At 48.0% G+C, this 20778-nt stretch overlaps 1 protein-coding gene across 1 annotated transcript in view; it reads left to right on the forward strand.

Moving 5' to 3' along the window:
- Nucleotide 1: 1 nt before the first annotated feature.
- Nucleotides 2-20778, forward strand: part of MXI1 (MAX interactor 1, dimerization protein) — a gene marked incomplete at its 5' end in the record, with an annotated part of 127858 nt that continues 107081 nt past the window's right edge. Inside the window, one exon of the mRNA XM_007941545.2 lies at nt 2-188. Within this exon, the coding sequence (XP_007939736.2) occupies nt 2-188 (187 nt within the window). The remainder of the gene's footprint in view (nt 189-20778) is intronic.

Consider the following 20778-nt stretch of genomic DNA (forward strand, 5'->3'; position numbering starts at 1 on the left):
CGCGGCCGCGCCCCAGACCCCGGCGCAGCTCGAGGAGCCCGCCTGGGCCAAGCCCAGGTGCCCCTTCTCGGACATCTTTAACACCAGCGAGAACTCGATGGAGAAGCACATGAACACTTTTCTGCAGAACGTGCAGATTCTACTCGAGGCCGCCAGCTACCTGGAGCAGATCGAGAAAGAAAACAAAAGTAAGTTTGGGGGCCCCGGCTGCTCCTCAGCGCCCGGCTCTTTCTTCCTCGCCCACTCGGGCGACCCCTGTCGCCTGCGTGGCCCGCACCTCCTCCCCGAGCACACACACAGCCAGCCCTGGGCAGTAAAGCCGATGACATCGGAGAAAGGACACGCACGCACAAAGCTGCTAAAGATGTAACAAAGACGAGCGAGCGGGGGGGAGAGGGGGTCTGTCCGGGCGTCCGTCTGTCCGTCTCCCGGGCGCTGCGAGGACAGCCCGGCCCAGAAGGCAGGGGAGTGTTGTTTGCTGACAACTGAGCCCAGAGCTCATCTCTTCGAGGTCGCCTTTCTTCCTTTTTTTCCGGAGCTTTCTCGGGCAGACAAGTGTTGTTTTTCTGTCGCTTGCTCCTGGGTGGGGTGGGGATTCGGAAGCCGAAAGTTGGGAATCGTGGGCAGAGCTCGGCGGTGGCAGAAAGAAAAACAGATACACACGTACTATAACAATAACAACAACAACCACAAAGCCCTGCACGGCGTGGGCTCTGGCTAGCTCGGGCTCTGTCTCTCGCGCCTGTCTACTTCGCTTTTTCCTCCCCTCGTGGAGCATAACTGAGCTCAGGCCATCGTGTCCACGCACCCAGTCCCTCCACGCCTCAGATGCCCTGGGGTGCCAACCCCCCCCCCCGAAAAAAAAAAAGGATCAGGCCAGCGAGGCCAGGCAGCGCCAGCAGCTCAACTGGGACCCACTGTCCTGCGCTCAGGAAACTTGGAGAGGGGGGACACGGCTGGAAGGAAACTTTGGGATCTCGCTGCAAACAATAGTTGGTGGAAAAGGTGTGGGCAGTTGTGTGCAGTTTCTTTATTTTCCGGGAGACGGTTCCCGAGTGGGCGTGCAGGGCGTGGAAGGCAAACCTTCCTGGTGGATTTCTGCCGCCACCCCCTCGCCCCCAATGCAAGTGGAGAGCGATGCTGGCGCGGGGCGCGGAGGCTGGGAGCCCCACCCCGGCCTGGCCTCCTTTTTGTGTGTGTGTGTGTGTGTTTTTCCCCCTCCTGCCAGCCGGGTCCCCCAGCCCTCCGCTGGCAGTCAACTCAGCGCCCTAACGGGGGCACGCGTGTGGCGGCTCCAGCACGACCCTCACAATAATAGCTGCGAGGAGGGGGAAGGGGCCAAGGCAGACAGACCGACAGATAGGAGAGACGCGGGCGGTTTTAGTCTGCTCGAACAAGTAGGAAGCTCAGTGAGACCAGAGAGAAAAAAATGGTCCGATTGCAACGTGTCAGATCTTGCAAAAATCCACCCTCCCCGACACACAACCACCACCACAACCTGAAAACCTACAAAAACACCTTCGCTGACCGACACCCCCGGCCTCCAGGATTAAAGTAACCGAGTGCAGGCAATCGTGCAAGCTCTGGAAAGCAAAAACAAGCATTTGTGCTGGGCTGTAGGCGGTGTGTTCTTTTCTTTCTCTTTCCGCCTGTTTTCCCGGAGTGCCTGGATTGCGAGCGAGGCGCATCGCGGGCTGTGTCGCCGAAGGGTTGTGCGATTATTCATGGTGTGGGGGGGTGTGCATTCGTCCGGACCGTAGTTTCTGAAAAGCTGGGTGAGGACCGGGTTTTGTTTGGTGTTTGCTTTTGTTGGCGGGGGGAGGGGCGCGATTTCTTTAGCCACCCCCCCTTCACTCGGTCCCGGTTCTCCGGAGTCTATCCCATGGTGCCGGCTTTGGCGGGGGGTGCACCTAAGAGGGCACCTTGGCAGTGTGTGGCGAGCTGGGCCCGCCCCCCCCATCACGCCCCGAGGTACGGAGGGAGCGGCCCGGGCTTCCTCCGCGTCCCGCAGACAATCGGAGATCTCCACCCCCCTCCCCCCGGCCGCCGCCGCCTCCTTGTTTACCCCGTGCCGGGGCTCCGGCGTGGCCACCAGTCACGTAAGCAGAGGGCCCGGCGCGCCGGCCCGGGCTGCCCCGCACGGGGCGGGCCCGCGGCCGCGGAGCGGGGTTCCCGGGGCCGGGGAAGTCGAGGGGCTTCCTCGCGGCCCCTCTCCCGGGGCGTGCGCGCCGCAAGCCCGTCAGCCCCCAGAGGGGCCCTGGCGCCCCAGCGCCCCAGCCAAAGTCAACTTCGTGTGCGCAATCAGCCCTCAGCCCCCTCCCGCAGCCGGCTCCCCGCGGGAGTATTTTTAGCTCTCTCGCCTCTTTTCGCAGCCGCTGTTTGGCTCTGCATGACGTGATGCCAACGGCCCCCAGATTTTCCCGAGCGCGTGGGGCGCTGCGCCGTGCCCCGTTCGGCCGAGGGACCCCACTCCAGGCCCTCGCCATCTCCCCAACACCTTGGGCATTCGGGGGGGGGGTGCTCTCCAGCAAACTCCTTGAGACCATCGCCCGGCCTTCCCTGAGTCCCCCAACCCCCGCAAACAGGAGCAGCCCACCAATTTCGTCTCCCCACTTTTTGCCTCCCTCCTGGTTGTGGATCTTCAGGAAGGGAATGCGGGCCCTACAGCTGTCTGGTTTCATTGGGGGCGCTTCTGGCGCGGGCTGGCGGCGCTCGCCGTTGTTTTCTGCTCCTCGCACACAATGCCCGCGCGTCACGGCAGCCCGCGTGTGCACAGCAATAACGCGAGTCGGGGGGCGGGTCGTGCGTGCGCCGGGCTCGGGCACTGCGGGTCGCTCCGCGCGCGCGGGGCTTGTTTTGCTCCAGAGCCCCGCTTTCCGAAACGCTGACATCATTCAGTGGTTGGGGGAGGGAGAGGGAGCTGGGCGTTCCGAAAGGATTCCAACGTTGCCCAGGTTCCTGGTTTTTGGAAGAAAGCAAATACCCTAGCTTTCTTCTTATTATTATTATTATTAGGGAGGGCACCTCAGGTTTTGTTTACTGTGCACGTTTTTTAGGTCACTACTGCAAAGGGCATTGCTGGCTGGCTCAGGTGCACAACCTCCCCGCCTTCATTTCAGCCAGTTCCCCTCTAATCACTTGATCTCAGTTTCTCCGCCTCCTCCTCTTCCCCCTCCCTGTTAGAAACACATGGTTTCCACATGGAGACAAACTTCTTTCCTCTGACTGGACTTGACCTAGCTGCGTGGTTCAGCCAATCGACAGCTTCAGCCTCCTATGACGTCACGCGTTGCTGAGGCCGAAAGCCCGGGGGTGGGGCCAGGAGGCAAGCCAGGAAATCTCTGGGAGCTGTAATGCGGCCAGCTGGTCCATTCTTTTCTTAAAGGGGCGCTCTTCTCCTGGGAGACGGGTGACTGTCCTCGAGTCTCCATTTCGGGTTCTGTAAGACCTTCCCGAGATGCACCGATAGACCCTAGTCACGAGTTCACACGTTCCATTTTTACTGTTGTTTGCAGAGTACTTACTTGGCAGGAGCTTGCCTTATTTTCCATTGTAGCCAGAACTGCTTTTCATTGCCTCGTTTCCGTATGAGGAGTGCTCACCAAGTTTTGGCCACAGTCCTGAATTATTTCCGGTAGAAAAGGGTGAGTTTTCTTGGGGGTAGGGGGCTCAGATTAAGTCACCCAGTTTTCACTGGCTGTTTTGTGCGAGACAAGGGATTCCCTGGGAAAACAAGGAAAATTTCCATCTTGGGAGATAGTGCAGGTGCAATCCCTGGAGGATCAACAGATGTTGAATCCCTATGAATCTGAAATTGAAGGCTTCCAGAAATATTAATCATGGAGACTGTGACCTTATTGTCCCAAATTCAGAACTTACATGTAAATACACATCATGCCTATAGGTAAATACCCAAATACCTGTAGGCACTTTCGGACTGACTCATAATTAGAAAAAGATTTAGGCCTTGTTTTGGAAAAAGGTTAAAACTGAAAGAGAAAATGAAAGCTTCACAGAGGAATGTTAACGTGCTTGAAAAAAGCACAATATGTTGGGAGGCCAGTGGAAGCTGTGATAGTTGGTAAGTTCTGGAGAAGAGAGATGGCCTTCTCAGAGTCTGGGGAGTATGGCAGGAGAGACAACATAGAGTAGAAGAATTAGATGGGAATGAGAAGTCGGGAGTTGCTCTCTGAAGTGGATGACCTGGCTTTGAGGGTGGGTGTTTTGTTAGAAGAATGGACAGGCCAACAGGCAGTGTCTTCCTCCTGGAGGAGGAAAGCTGATGCTTGCTGTCATTTGGCCCCACCTTGCCTCCTTGACTTAATCTCCTTTGCGTGTCTGTGAAACCTCTGCTCCCATCCAGCAAGTCCACCTGCAAGCTGACCTCATAGTCATGCCTCTGTGCTTGGCTCAGACTCTTCAGTCCTCCTGGAATGTTCTCCTCTGCTTCCTTGGGGTGAACTGCATCCTACCCATCCTTCAAAAGCTAGGTGAATTCCTGCCTCCTTCAGGAAGCCTCCCCTGGCTATTTCAGCCCACTCAGACTATTTCTTAAAAGAACGGAAGCTTTGGAATCACACAAAGCAAGGCCCAAATTTCCACTTTACTGGCTGGTGACCTTGAGCACAAGTTACCTAATCTCTCTGAGGTTCCTTTTGTTTGTTTGTTTTAAAAAACGCACCAGCCTCATATTTCTGAACAACTGAATGAAGTGCTGCATTTAAACATTTAAAGTATCTAGAATGTAGTAGTAAGGAGCTGTGGTGCAGTGGTTAAGGCATTTAGCTGCTAACCAGAAGGTTGGTGGTTTGAATCCACCAGATGCTCTGTGGAAGAAAGATGAGGTAGTCTGCCTCTGTAAAGATTCACAGCTTTGGAAACCCAATGGAGATAGTTATGAGTCAGAATCAACTTGATGGCAGTTTGGTTTTTTTTGTTTGTTTGTTTTGAGAAGGTAGTACTAGTTGCTCAATGAATACTCGTTTCCTAGGCTTTGAAAATCAGAACCTTTACATTCTCTACATGCTTCCTTCCTATGCATTAGCTTTATCCTCACAGATTATAAGCATCTTAAGGGCCAGGATCACCTACAGGATTTTAGTATGTCATCATTGTGTACGGTAGACATTTAATATAAAATGTTTGATTGGTTGGATCTATCATTAACTGGCTATACTTGACAATCAGATTTAGGGCATACATGACAGACTTTCTGCAGACTTGGAGAAGAGTTGGAAATAGTGGTCTCTTCCAGGGTGGCTGGGTATCTCTCCATAATCAAAACAGGACTGCCCTTGGGCTGTAAGACATGGTCTGCAAGGAGATGGTGAGTCAACCCTGGTGGGTTAAAACTGCATACTGTCAGTAGCTGACACCTTGAGAATGAATCAGTTACTAGCTTAGAAGACAGGGGATAAGGGCCACTTACGTTGAAAGCGAGGGCTTTAATGGCAGCTAATGAGGAGGCCTGGTGGCACAATGGTTAAGCACTCAGCTGCTAACTGTGAAAGGTTGGCAGTTTGAATCCACCCAGTGGCCCAATGGGAGAAAGACCTGATGATGTGGTTCTGTCAAGATTGCAGCCAAGAAAAACCCTGTGGACCGTTCTATTCTTTCACATGGCATTGTCAGGAGTCAAATCCATTTGATGGCACCCAGCAGTGTTCAGTGGGTCACAGTCCCACATGGCAGGCATCTCATCGATTCATTCATTCGTTCCAGAAATATTTATTGGGGATCTACCCTGTGCAGTTGGTTTTTTTTCCTGAAAACTTGGTGGGTTGATGTAGGGTGGGGCTGGGGTGGGGTATTTGTTTTTGGTGGGGTTGTATGAAGAGCATTCTTAAATTTGGCTCTTATTTCTTCTCCATCCTAAGTTGTGTGTCCCAGAGGCAATTAACTTTTTTTTTTCTTTCCAGTTTTAAATATGATCTCTGCCCATTAGTAAATGCCAGATGCAGATTTTTGAGGATGTAATTGTGATGTTTAGAGTCTCAAAGTTTCCAGGGACAAGGTGTCCTCTGTGGAGCTCAGGGGTTGGGGGCAGGGCACTTAAAGAGTTAAAGCAGCTGAATTGAGCTGTTCCTGGTTTGGGCAGAAAAAGGAGGCCCCACCGGCTACTCAGGCAAAACAGCAGCTTCTTACCTACCTTCCCTCTCTGACCAAAATCCTGTCCCATTGATACACCCAGAAATGGGACTTTCCGTCTGGAGGTGGCTCGCCAAATGTCTGGAGGTCAGACTCAGGAAGCCGAGGGGGTGCCAGAAGGCAGCAGCAACACTGAATTGCATGGTATCAATACTAGCTACCATCTACTGAGTGTTAGCTGTGTACCAAATACAGACTAAACGGGCCTTATCTCTGGCAGTCTTCACAACACTGTGATGAGATTGGGCCTGTTCAAGGTGGTATGGCCGTAGACAACAGCCTTATGACTTGGACAGTTTTATTACCCTCACTGTACGGAAGGGGTAACTGAGGAACAGGGATACGCAGTAATCTGCCAAAGGTCACATGGTTGCTAAGCAGCAGATCTGAGTTTTGAACCTGACCTCTGATTCCAGAGCCTGTGGGTCTTAACCATGTAAGTGTATACTCATTTTACAGCTTTACAGCCAAGGCATGAAGTCCAGAGAGATGAAATGACTGGCTCAAGGTCACCTAGCAGCCTGTTGTTGTTATGTGCCGTCGAATCGGACCCACTCATAGCGATCCATCCTTGGGTTTCCCAAGGTGGTATCTCTAGGGGAATAGATTGCCCAACCTTCCTTCTGAGGAGTGGCTGGTGGGTTTGAACCGCCAGCCTTCTGGTTAGCACCAGAGCTCCCAAGCAGAGCTAGTATTTGAAAACACCCTGTTGATTGTCTAAAGTGGCAGCTTCCTGCAAGTACCCTGCTTAAGAAAAGTTTAGAAGTGAGGCTGGAGACAAAATAGCCAACCAGGGACGGGTTTTTTGTTTGTTTGTTTGTTTTTTCAGAGTTGTTCAACTTTCCTGGCCCTAACTCAACTCTAAGACTCCTAGGAAACCCCTAGCCCCACCCCCTGCTGCCTTTCCCAAATCTGTCCTCTGGGCATATTAGAGGACTTGGGGCTGTTGCTATGGTACTGGGGCCAACAGCAAGTTCATCAAAAGCTGAGTCTTTTGCCTTAAAAAAAAAAAAAAAAAAAGCCTGGCCCTGCAGAAATGAATTGGCCACAAAGATTTGCACCAGTCATTGTGGCTTGTTCTGTTTTAGGTACCCCTGCCTCCCCATCCCCCTACTCTTCCCTCCCACCACCACTTTCTATAAATACAGTTGGATAAATATTGATTTAAACTGTGTTTCTGGAGGAGAAGCACATGCTTGCCTGGCCTGGTCTCCACTTAGATACCACCACTAAGTCAAGCCCGACACACCTAACCCAGGACAGCTCTGCTTCCAGATGACCCGTTCTGGGGAGGTGAGTTGTGGTTTTGTGGCTTTTGAGTTAAAAAAAAAAAAGGGAAAAAGCAACAAGCCAACAAGAAATGGGCAGTATCTTGTAGAATGAAGAAAGCAGTTTTTAGCAGGCAGAAGTAGAGGGAGGTTTGTTGCACCGTGGCCTTCTGAACCATTATTTTCCCTTTTTCATTCTTCCTCCCTCTCCATTTTGGGTTTTGTTTGAAAAGGAGGCAGGTGATAAAGCAGCCAGAAGGAGCCCTAGAGATCCCATACATGGCAGCCATCATCCTCACTATCCGGATGGGGAAGCTGAGGCCCAGAGAGGGACAGTGACCTGCCTGAGATGACACAGCAGAGGCAGAACCAGGTCCTTCTGGACTGCGTTCCCTCCCGCCTATGTGAGAATGGGTCCCAGGCAGAGCCCCAAACTCAGCTTTTGTTTTACAGGTCAGGTGCTCATAAAGTCAGCAATTCTCAAACCCAGTTTACTGATCCCAGGGTGTGTCCGGCTATTGCAAAGGTCATTGCAACATTCGCAGTAGTCTTTCAAAATGACGCTAATTTGAATTTTCCATACTTAGGAAAATATTTTCTTTTACATTTGGGGGAAAGAAAGCACTAGAAGGCTGTGACAGGGATGGGATGGCTGCCCAAGCCAACTGAGGAAGAGGAATTCAAGTCTTCACAGAGAGGCCTCTTTCTGGGGGTGGAGGGTGGAGCTCTCTCTGGGAAAGGCTTTAACTCCCCAGGGACAGACACCTGCTCCCTGGCTCTTGTGCTGAACTTAAGGGAAGCAGTCATCTCTGTTATCGTTGTCCCTGCATGGCCCAGCCAGAAGTGTTAAAGCTGTCAACAGCTGACGTGATCTCCCTGGCCAAAAATAATGGGCATTTGCCATGACCATCCTGAGTTGGAGGCTCATTTTCCTTGTCTTGGCAGAATGTTGCCCTGGGCCCCTTGCTTGAGAAACATCTTGAAAGTTCAGGTGGCTCTTGCTTTCAGCAGTAAGTCTCCGGGAAATGTATGTAAACAGAATCCTTTTTTTAAAATTTAAACTAGAGGAGCTCTCTTGAAAGGACTCTATTGGCAGATGCTTTTGTAAAATGTGGAATTGTGTTGAGTGGCAGACAGTTCTCTCTAAATTGGTTCTGAGTTTGTTTACTCATTTGTGCATCAAACTGGTATTTAAGGAGCACATACTTGCTCCATGCCAGGCACTGTGCTAGGTAGGCCCTGGAGACATGTATTAGTCTATGGCCTCATGGAGGGTATACTCTAATCCAGTGTTGTTATTTTTGTTGAGTCAATTCTGACTCGTAGGACCCTACAGTACATAGCAGAGCTGCCCCATAGGGTTCCTAGCCTGTAATCTTTATGGAAGGAGCTCTGGTAGCATAGTGCCTAAGGCACTTGACTGCTAACCAGGAGGCTGGCGGTTCAAACCCACCAGCCGCTCCTCGGAAGGAAGGTTGGGCAATCCTACTTCCGTAGTGATAACTGCCTCGGAAACCCAAGGAGAGGTCGCTATGAGTCGGGGCCGACTCTATGGCAAATAACAACAACAACAACAACAATCTTTATGGAAACAGGTTACCAGCACTTTCCTTCCATGGAGCAGTGGATGGGTTAGAACTGAAGACCTTATGGTTAGCAGCTGAGTGCCGTGCTAAGTTTTGGAAATTCAGTTGTTGTAAAGTAAACCCCAACAAGTGGGACTGCTTCAATTTGGGCTTTGTGTCTTTGTTTCTTTTGTGCTACAGACAGAACAAACACTTATCCTAGGCTTCCCAGAGAAGTAGTTCCTTCCCCAACCCTCCGTGTTTAAAATCCTTTGTGTTTTTGTGTTTGTCCTTGTAATGCCTATGGAGTTGACTTTTTTTTTTTTTTTTTACAACCTGAGTTTAGGAAACTAAGTACCATGAAAGCAATCTTGTAAACAAACACATTCCACTCTCAGTTCTTTGTAAGATCGGGGCCTTCTGTACTTGGAAGTTGGTCTACATCATTGTTCTCACCAAGCTCACTCCCCATAAAACCCACATATCTTTAATATCCAACACGATTGTCTGCTAAAAACCGTAACCACTTACCATCTGGTTCCAACTCATGGCAATCCCAGGTATGTCGGAGCAAACTGTGCTCAGTAAGGTTGCCAATACCTAACTTATCAGAAGGAGGTCAGCAGGCCTTTCTTAGGGACCTCTGGATAGACTTGAACCTCTAACCTTTCAGTTAGTGGCTGAGCTCTTAAACACCGGGGCTGCCTCCAGTATCAGCCAAGGCCATTGAAACACCGCAAAACCAGAAAGATGAACACTGCCCTGGGGGAGAAGAGGTTTGGATTACCGACTGTTTGAGATAGTTTAGTCTATGTTTTTATTGTCATTAGCAAGGATACTTGAATAAAGATGACTTGGGACTAGGTAGAGTATTGTATTAAAATGGACAGCTTGCTCATGGATGCTCTGATTCTGGCCATGGGTGACAGGTGGGACCTGTTGGACACTTTTATTTTCACTTTCATATAAAACAAAACAAAACAAGCCACCGCCATTGAGTCAGTTCTGACTCATAAAGACCCCCATTGGGTTTCCAAGGCTGTAAGTCTTCAGGGAAGTAAACTGCCTCATCTTTCTTCTGTGGAGCAATTGGTGGATTTGAACCATCGGACTTCTAGTTAGCAGCCAAATGCCTTACCCACTACACCACCAGGGTTCCTGTTTTACTTGTGTCAGGACCCAGAACTACTGTTGGGGTCATTGAGTCATCTCCCTTCTACCTTTACCACAGCTTGACCATCCCTACCCTATTTCTTGATTCCCAAGACTCCAAGTGCCTTGTCCAACTTTCTTTCATTGTTTCTGCCAGTGGAAAAGTTTAGCTCAAACCAATAAAAATTTTAAATCTACAAGAGCCAAGCACTATACTTGGTGGTTCCAAAGTGAAATATTGATGTCCTCCAGTTATAGTTCCATATTCTATTTCAAATAATAGCAAATAGAGACCAACGAGCAATTCTTATCCGTGCTCTGGGAGTCTCATTCTCATAACCTTTCCCCAAGAATACAGTCTTCTCTATTTTCCAAAGGAATAGTGATAGTGGCCCCTTTTTATTGAGCATTTACTTTGTGCCAACACAGTGATACATGCTTTCCACGGCTTTGCTCGTAAGTCCTCACAGTCTTCCAATGCAGTGCAACACAGTGCACTGCCATCAAGTCGGATCTGCCTCATAGTCACCTCTCCTTGGGTTTCTGAGGCATTATTACTACAGAAGTAGATTGCCCAATCTTTCCTTCCGAGGAGTGGCTGGTGGGTTTGAACCACCAGCCTTCTGGCTAGCAGTCAAATGCTTTAGGCACTACTACGCCACCAGAGCGCCTATTCTTCCAACAGGAAGGTGCTATAATTATTCCCAGAGTCCCTGGGTGGTGCAGCAGGTTAAGGCACTCAGCTGGTCACACAGAGGCTGGAGGTTCTATCCAGTCCATGCATAGCTGTCTTAGAAGAAAGACCTTGGTGATCTACTTCCAAAAAATTAGCCATTGAAAACCCTCAGGAGCACAGTCCTACTCTGACACATACATATGGCATCTCTGTGAATCGGAATCTATTCAATGGCAACTGTTTTGATAATTCTCCTCATTTTATAAATGAGGAAAGTGGAATATTAGCAAGGCTGGCTAAGTCTTGCAAGGCTTTATGCTAACAAGTTGTGGAGCTGAGACTCAGACCCAGGATTGTCCGTTTTCCCAGGGAGACCATAGGACTCTGGGAGAAGCCTTAGGGAGCAAGAAGTTAGTAAGAGGCAAGAAATGGAATTTAGAATGTTTGACCTCAGGCTGTGAGGGTCTCCTTGGGGCTGTCTCCCTAGAGGGACTTCATTTTCAACCCCCTCATCCTAGGGCAGAGAAGAGGCCACCACAACCTACCTGGGCTCTTTGGGTGTTGACGCTTAAGCCAGCTAGAGCCCTTCCTTTGGAGGGCAGCGGTCTGGGGTGTTGTTGCTTGCACGTGCAGTACAACCGTGCCCAGCACCCTTGGGGGAACTCACCTAACCAGTATGGCTCTGCCCGCCAGGGTGTTGGGGTGTGAATCCACACCCTGTCAGGCTGTATTAGGCTTCCTGAAGGCGCCCAAGCTTGTAGGGCAACTGGGCTGGCCCATGCTGGGAGCAAGGGCTTCTGCCAGAGGAGCCAGGGAAGAGAGGCAAGTGTGAGCCTTAGACCTTGGTTGCCACCGTAACAGTGTAGGCCAGCTGGTTCTGGTCAAAGGCCTGAGTCCAACGCCTTTTCCTTTCCTGATTGAGATCTGGGAAACAAGAGTGATCTTAATATAACTGGGTTCATATCATTCCCTTGTTGAAAGCCCTTCAATACTTTGTTTCCTATCTCCTTGGAATAAAATCCAAACTCCTTGCCATGGCCTTCCCCCTTGCTGCTTAGAGAGTGATCTCGGAATAGGTATCTTTGGCATTCCTTTGAGAGCTAGTCAGAAATGCAGACTCTCAGGCCCCACCCAGGCCTGGTGTATCAGATCTGCATTTTATCAAAATTCCCTGGTGATTTACATGCCCGTAAATGAGAAGCTAGCCTAGACAATGTTAGGATCTTTCCTGATTGCCCTTTCCATCTAAAGCTCCTCCCCTTTTATTATTAATCATTTATCCTACTTACCACAATTTCTAATTATTTAACTCATTTATTATCAGTCTGTTGGACTAGAATATAAGCATCTTAAAGACAGGAACCTTAAGTAGTTTTGTTCGTCATGCTATGTTCAGTAGCTACCATAGTCCCTAGCACATAATAGATACTTAAGGATATGTATAGAATGAATAATGAGTTCTTTGCCTTTAACCTTCTGATCTAGTGTTTCTCAACAAGGAAGCTATAAGTGGAACAGTTCTTCCTTATGTGGATTATTCCCAAATGCTGAAGGATTTTAACATCCTTGGTTCCCACTCACTAAATGCCAGTTGAACCCTCCCAGGCATTGTGACACTCAAAAAAACCTTTCCTACACATTGCCAGAGTCTCTTTGGTGGTGGTGGTGGTGGTGGGGATGCTGTTGCCCCTAGGTGATCCCATTGCCCTAACAATTTTGTTTGTCTGATTGAACATAACCATGATGTACGCTGTGGGCTTACAGTCACAGGTACTATTTACTGCCTGTGTGACTTTGGGCAAATCATTTAACCTTTCCTTAACCAGTTGTGCTGAAGATTAAATGAACTGACTATAGGCAAAGCACTGTGCATATACAGTCTTGTTGTTATGTGCCATCGAGTCGGACCCAACTCATAGCGACCCCTCCTTGGGTTTCCGAGGCAGTATCACTACAGAAGTAGATTGCCCCATCTTCCTTACGAGGAGTGGCTGGTGGGTTTGCACTGCCAGCCTTCTGGTTAGCAGTCAAGTGCCTTACGCTACGAGAGCTCCCAGAAAGAGACGACCAGGTTCAAACTGACAGCATTGTATGAGGCCAACCCCTAGGGCCACATATACAGTAGGCTCTCATTAAATGGGAGTTCTGGTAGCATAGTGCCTAAAGCACTTGTCTGCTGACCAGAAGGCTGGCAGTTCAAACCCACCAGCCGCTCCTCGGAAGGAAGATGGGGCAATCTGCTTCTGTAGTGATACTGCCTCGGAAACCCAAAGAGGGGTCACTATGAGTCGGGTCCAACTCGACGGCACATAACAACAACAACTCATTAAATGACAGTTAATAGGTAAATGGAGATATATTATTCTAGGGTCTCTGGAGAATCCTAGCATCAGAATGCTGGAGCTAGGAGAAGATGGTGAGTTCACCAAGTTCTCACACAGGCCACAGCCTGGCTCTGTTGTTTGTTGCTTTGTTTTTCAAATGCTGCACCTTAGGCAGAGAAGGCAACCACAAAGAAGCAGGGGCTGGATGTACGATTCAGTGTCCAGGAACTGGCTGGGTCTAGGAGTGACCTCCCTAAGTACTGTTGCCTGGAAGGGGGTGGTGATGCCAAGGAGTGGGGGCAGGGAAACTCGAGGCCAGCTCCTGGCAAGGAAGCGAGGGTTACCCAAGACTGTGGCGAGAATGTGGGGCATCATCTTAGCAGAAGGGGAATGCCTCCGAGATATATGTATGAATCTATATCTATATATATCACACACATACACACATATACATATGTATATGTGTATATATGTATTATATGTATATATGTATACATATGTATTTTTTTCTTAAAGGTTTAAAAATCAAAATCCATATAACTTTGAAAGGACAGTTGCAATACTAAAACCTGATAAATGCAACAAGAAAGAAAACTAGTTTATTTTTACTTTTGAATATCAATGCAAAAAAATGCTAAACAAAATATTAATTCATGAAATCGAGCAGTGCATGGAAAGAATAAATAGCATGCCATGCTGACCAGGTTAATTATGGGATTCAGTTAAACCCACTGCCATCGAGTTGGATCCAACTCATAGCGACCCCTCCTTAGGTTTCCGAGGCAGTATCACTACGGAAGTAGATTGCCCCACTTTACTTCCGAGAAGTGGCTGGTAGGTTTGAACCACCTGCCTTCTGGTTAGCAGTCAAGTGCCTTAGGCATTACACCACCAGAGTTCTATGGGATTCAATTGGCAGACCTATTTTATATTGTTTTATTTGTGCTCAACTAGATGCCTTGGGAGGAACTCTGGTGGTGTAGTGCCTAAGGCATTTGACTGCTAACCAGAAGTCTGGCTGTTCAAACCCACCAGCCACTCCTCGGAAGGCAGATCGGGCAATTTACTTCTGTAGTGATACCACCTGGGAAACCCACAGAGGGGTTGCTGAGTTGGATCCAACTCGATGGCAGTGAGTTTGGTTTGGTTTGGTACAGCAACAAATGATGAAATGTCGTTTGAAAAAAGCAATCTGAAGGCATTCCTTATGAAGGAAACTACGTAGGTAAAATAAATGGTATTTACCTATGGTGATGTTTTAATTGAAAATGTAGTGAGGTGTTGGTACTGCGGCTTATGGTCATCACTGGCAGAGGAGTTGATTCTAAGGACAGCCTTTCCTTAGGGAAGAAATGAACCTTGAACAGAAAACAAAAGCAGGCATTGGCTCCCTTTGGAATGTAACTTGATCTTGGTATTTAAGGATTGTGACTACAGGTTAGTAGATCAGAAAATATACTCCCTAAGGCATTTGACTGCTAACCAGAAGGCTGGCAGTTCAAACCCGCCAGCCACTCCTTGGAAGGAAGATTGGGCAATCTACTTCCCTAGAAACACTGCCTCAGAAACGTAAGAAGGGATCACTAGGAGTCAATGAACTCGATGGCAGTGAGTTTGCTTTGGCTAGTATTTTTGTTTTTAATGAATCATCCAGAAAAAGAATTATGGAGATGGGTAGAGACTGAAGGACTGAGTTCTAATCCTTGTTTCAGCAGTTAGACAGACAGCTGTGTGGCCTTGGGCAGGTTACCACACCTCCTCAGTTTTCTCAACTGAAAAATGGGGACTGGTTGAGGGATCAGCTTCATAGTATAAATGTCTGTGAAACAAACCATGTAATGTTATTTGGAGGAACATTTGTTTGGCATGACCCTCGCAAAATCCTCCCAAATACTTTACCACACACACCCTAATATGCCCCCAGCAGAGTGCTCTAGAATTAGCAAGCTACTTAGATGTGCATAATAACTGAGTCCTGCAATGCAGATTTCCTCTTGGATCCAAGTTCATGCAAAAAAAGAAGAAAAAGGACATCTGAGAGATTAACACATCCATTATAGTCACGGAAATAGGCTGCTATAATAAGGGCCATTTAATAAAATGTAAGAAGCCCTTTTCTAAGGGAGAAAAGATAGGCCAAGATAGAAGTCAAGTGCAGCTGTTTGAGCCTTTGCCAGGGGCCTGATCTCACCAGAAAACTGAACTTAAACGACTGCCACAAACTTCCAGATTCCGCTACCTCAGAAATCATACTTTCCCCCCTGCCTCTCCCCCACCTCATGCCCTTTCTGTCCCTTGCTCCTTTTTCCCCCCGGCTCGGGCACCTGGGTTGCTTGGTGTGTTTCCATGTGGTTGGCTTGTCAGCCGGCAGCCCTGGCGACTGGAGTCCTGGGAGGCGGTAGCTACCTCTCGGGTTTAGCATTACGTCATCCCTTCTAGACCCAAATTTATCTCGGCTGCACACAGACCCGCAGCTCTGAGTCGCCGCTGACTTGAGGAGAGCTTACGCATGAAGTTAGGCAAGGCTGACTCACCGAGCAGAGGGAAAGCTCTTCTGCTGCCCCTCACGTTTCTGAGTTCTGGGAGGAGAGGTGGAGAGGAGGCTGCGGTTATCGTTTTGGGATGGGGAGGGCGACAGAAAGATGTATAACTGTTCTGGCTCTCCTGTAGGAGCTCAGAGCTCACCTTCCCCAGACTCCAACCTTGATTTTTGAAAACACCCCCTGCCCATCCTTAAGTATAACTGCGGAAAACAGTGCCCTGCACACTAAGCACTGCAATTTCAGGGAAGTTCACTTAGCACCAGGTGTCAACACAGTGACCTTGGACTTGTAATTTAACCTCACGGTCCCCTCCCTTCTTTCAAATGCAGAAATAAATATAACACAGACCAGCCTCCGTTGTGCATGAATGTGCAGTAAGTCACGTGGAAATCTACATTTAGTAAACTGAGCCAGGAAGAGCCAGGAAGGGGCCCCAAGAGTTGAGAGCTTTGCCTAATATCTTCCAGAAGGCAGCTTGTCCCCAGCGGGACTGTGCTTGTTAGAGGCTTATTGGGGGACTTCTGGGAGATGTTTTCCATCTTCAAATGAGACTCTTGTCAGTAGACTTTGGAAGCCTTGCTTTTCCTCAGTTTCCCCTCTTGCATTTGTAGTGCATACTGAATTCATCAGCAGAATTCAAGGGCAGAAGAAAGGCCATGAGTTCCTCCACGCTGGGACTGGTGCTGAGGGATAGTTTGTGGGTGGCATTATGCTCCCGAGGACAGAGCCCTACGTTTTGTGCTGTGGCCAGTGTCCAAGCAGAGACTCCAGGAGGCAGCTGGAGCAGGGAGAAGGAGGTGGCACCTTCAATGGCTGCTAGTCAAGGTTTGCAATTTCTGTGCATAACTCAGTGCTTAGCACCTCTCCTTTTCTTCACACATGCCCAGGTGGCCTTTCGGTGACTTGCACCCTACTTTCTTCCATTCTTTGCTCTGGTAATTCACCTGGAGGTCAACTGTGAAAGGCTGGGTGCATGTCCCAAGTGCCCAAGCATCTTTTCTTTTTTTGCTGTTGCCATCAAATTACTTCTGACAGAATTGTGTCAGAGTACAGAACTGTGCTCGACAGAGTTGTCAATGGCTGGTATTTTGGAGGTAAATCAGCAGGCAGGCCTTTTTCTCCAGGCCCCTCGGGTAGACTTGAATGTACCACCTTTCAGTCAACAGCCAAGTGCTTATTAACTGTTCGTCCCACCCAAAGACTCTGCCCGAAGCATCTGGCTTTTTCTCTCTGTTTTTTTTTTTTTCTTTTTTTTCCCCTGTTCAATTAATTTATTTTATTGTGCTTTGGGTGCAAATGTACAGAGCAGAATTTGTTTTACATTCAACAGTTTGTGTCCATTTGGTTTCACTCCCCGATTACCATCCCCAGCCCAACCCGCTCTCCTCCCCTCCCTTCCCTGTGGAACCCCCCCACCCCCCCGCTTCTTAGTTACACACTCTTGTCTGTACAGCTTTCTCTCCATGTGAATGCTGCCCCTCTGGTGCCCCATGGCAGATTGCTCCAACGGGTGTATCTCCATAGAGTAGGCAGGTGCATCGCGCTGGGTTGGGTATTCTGCATGTAGTCTTTCTACTGCTGGGCTGAGAGCCAGTCCTTGGCAGTGAGTCCTGTCCCAGGCCCAAAGTGTATCCCAGGGCCATAGTCTTGGGGGTCCTGCCAGACCAACTGATCAGTAATTCTGGTCGTTACTGTGTTTTTAATTTTGTTCCACGTTTCTCCTCCCACTCTGTCCAGGATCTCCAGTTTTGATCCCTTCCTGAGTGGTTGGCATTGGTAACTGGGCACTATCTAGTTCTGGTCTCGAGGTCTGTCATGTCCTAGGGCTGATTGTTTTCAAATGCCCTTGACTTTCTTCAGTCTTCTTTGCCTCAGACAAGAGGAGACCATTAGCTGCATCTTAGATGGCATCTGGTTTTCTCTTACTAACCTGCTAGAGCTGTGATAGATTTAGACACATCTTGAAACCATGCATATTTTCTGTTTGGACTATTTTTCTTGATTGTACATCATATGGGTTTATCTTTCACTGGGTAAAGTAGACCTTTCTTTTATTTGTCATAAAACTGTCTCTCTTAAATTCCTAAGGGTAGCCCTTGGCAATTTGGGATCTAAAACTTAAAGAATTTCTGTAAAGTGGTGGAAAGTAACTTTCAACCTAATGATTTCTACCCTCCATTAAGAAATATTCTGAATGAATTGGTATTTTGTATTAAATAACTTTGTCCTACCTCTATCCAACATGTCCCTTATTGAGGTTGGAGGGTGGTTTTTACCCTCAATGGGAAAGCCCAGATTTGAAACAACCTAGCCAACACCTGCAAAAGTACAGCCTCTGTTTCACAGACTCTACAAATACATACATAAATTCTCTTGTGGTTGCAAACATCTCTCATGTTGGGTCTCCCTCCATATGTTGGAATCTATTTGGTTCTTAAAACGTGGTGCCAAGTATAATATTCAAAAGGACTGGCACAATTTTGCAGCTTGTGACCACATTGGAAATCATATTCACTTTGGAAATACAATGAAAAGTACACAAAGACAGTATGATAAAATGCACTATGAAGATTTCCATCCTAAGATGGTATTTTCTCCAGGAGCTGTTGGAATCACCACAGGGGACATTCTCCTGTCATCAGGAGCTTCCAGCTATTTGGATGTCTACCAGCAGATTAAAATAATTGGTGGGGAAAAGTTACGGGTATGTTTACACAATCCTCAACCTGCCCTAGAGTACTCAATAGTTACAGTCCTTTTGCCCTTCCTCTCCCTAGACCAGTCTCAACTGGAAGTGATTTTGTTCCCCAGGAGAGATTTGGCAATATCTGGAAATAGTTTTGGTTGTCACTCCTGGGGAAGAGTCCTGCTGGCATCTATTGCATAGAGACCAGGGATGCTGCTAGACATCCTACAATGGACAGGACAGCTTCCTACAACAGAGAATTATCTGGCCCAAATCATCAGTAATGCCAAGTTTGAGAAATGCTGGTCTCTAGGACTTGAGGACATGAAGAGAGTGGTGGTGACAGCAGCTTGGGACAGTCTTTTAATGTGGTTCCTGCTCTCTTCAGCCACTGCATTTAGTTAACCCTCTGTGGAGGACAGCATGAGCAGAAATAATCACCAACATGGTGTTGCTCTTGTCAGTGGCCATCAAGTTGGCTCCACCTCATCGTGCCCGCTTACGTATATCGGAATGAAATGCTGCCCAGTCCTGTCATCTTCATGAACTGGGATGCTGGAGTCTGTTTTCGAGGTTCTTGTGTCAGTCCACCTCATTAAGAGTTTTCTTCATTTTTGCCAAACTTGATGTCCTTTTCCAGCAATTGTTCTTTCCTGATGACATGTCCAAAGGAAATGAGCTGAAGTCTCTCCACCCTCACTTCCAAGGAGCCTTCTGGTTGTAGTTCTTCTGAGACTAATTTGTTGGTTTTTATGGCAACCCATGGTAAGTTCAAATTAGTCTTCACCAATACCACAGTTCAAATACATCAATAATTCTTCTTTTATCATTGTCCAGCTTTCCCACAGCTTCTGTTTAACCAGAAATTCAGCAGTTCAAATCCATCAGCTGCTCCGTGGAAGGAAGATGGGGCAATCTATTTCCATGTAGATTTACTGCCTCGGAAACCCAACGGGGGTCACTGTGAGTCAACTCAATGGCAGTGAGTTTGGATTTGGTTTGAGTATGTATTGAAGGGAGCTCTGGTGGTGTAGTGCCTAAGGCATTTGACTGCTAACCAGAAGGCTGGTGGTTCAACCCACCAGCCGCTCCTCTAAAGGAAGACTAGGCAGTCTACTTCCATAGAGATACCACCTCAGAAACCCAAGGAAGAGTCGCTAATAGTCAGAATCGGGTCGACAGCAGAGAGTTTGGTTTGATTTATGTACTGAAGGAGCTCTGGTGGTGTAGTGGTTAAAGCGTTTGGCTGTTAACCAAAAGGTCGGTGGTTTGAACCCACCAGTTGCTTTGCTGAAGAACGATGAGGCAGTCGGCCTCCCTAAAGATTTACACCCTTGGAAATCCATTGGGGGTCTCAGTGAGTCTGAATGGACTCGATGGCAGTGAGTTGGGTTGTGGAGTATGTACTGAGTGCTGGTATTATTTCATTTAATCTTCCAATAAGCCCTGCTGATTACATGCTCCTTGAGAGCAGGGACAATGTCTGTTTCTTTTATTGCTGTATATACCTTAGGTCTAGTACAGTGTCTTGGCACATGACAGGCCCTCAACATCTTGGGTAAATAGAGTAATTATATCCATTTTATACATGAGGAAAATGAAACTTAAGAATGCATGTAGCACATGGTGGACATAAGTAATACCACAGAACTATACAAGTGAAGAGTGTTGAAACCTAAATGTTTTGTTACATACATATTTACTACAATAAACAAAACCTCCCACACAACTAGCCTAAGTAGCAGAGTCAAGATTTGAACTGAACCCTGTGTAACTGCAGCACTAAATCACCTACCACTGAATTATCCCCTTCCCTTACAGTACCAGGGAGGTTTTCTGGCCTCTAAAAATACTAGTAGGGACAAAGGGAACAGAAAGGAGTTTTACAAAATAGAAGTTAAAACTACTTGTCTATGTGGAAGGAGTCCCTGAGTGGTGGAAATGGTTACATGCTGTGGGCTGCTAACTGAAAAGTTGGGAGGTCGAGTCCACCCAGAGGCAATTTGATCCAAAGGCCTGGCAAAATCAGTCATTGAAAACCCCATGGAACACAGTCCTATTCTGACACATACAAAGTAGCCATGAGTCATATAATCTACTCAGTTTTCGTTTTTAAAATCTGGAAACTGATATGGAAGAAAGGCATCAGGAAAACTTTCTCTGACTCTGGAGAACGCATTTACTGTTTTTGAACAGTGATTTTGGCCTTTCAAGTGTTTCTGTGTGCGCTGTCTGTGCAGGTGTCAGTTTTCTCATTTTGCAGTTGAGGAAAGCGAGGCACAGAAGTCATGTGAGAAAGTTTAGTAGAGGACTGGAACGTGAGACTTTGCATAAGGAATGTTCCATTTCCCGGTGCATCCTGGGGTAAGAGGGCTCCGCTGAATAAGGGGATCCTCAGGAATGGACTTGCAGCTCGC

The sequence above is a fragment of the Orycteropus afer genome, unplaced genomic scaffold, assembly GCF_000298275.1.
Source record: "Orycteropus afer afer isolate SDZICR_OR568_19922 unplaced genomic scaffold, OryAfe1.0 scaffold00082, whole genome shotgun sequence".
Taxonomy (NCBI): domain Eukaryota; kingdom Metazoa; phylum Chordata; class Mammalia; order Tubulidentata; family Orycteropodidae; genus Orycteropus; species Orycteropus afer.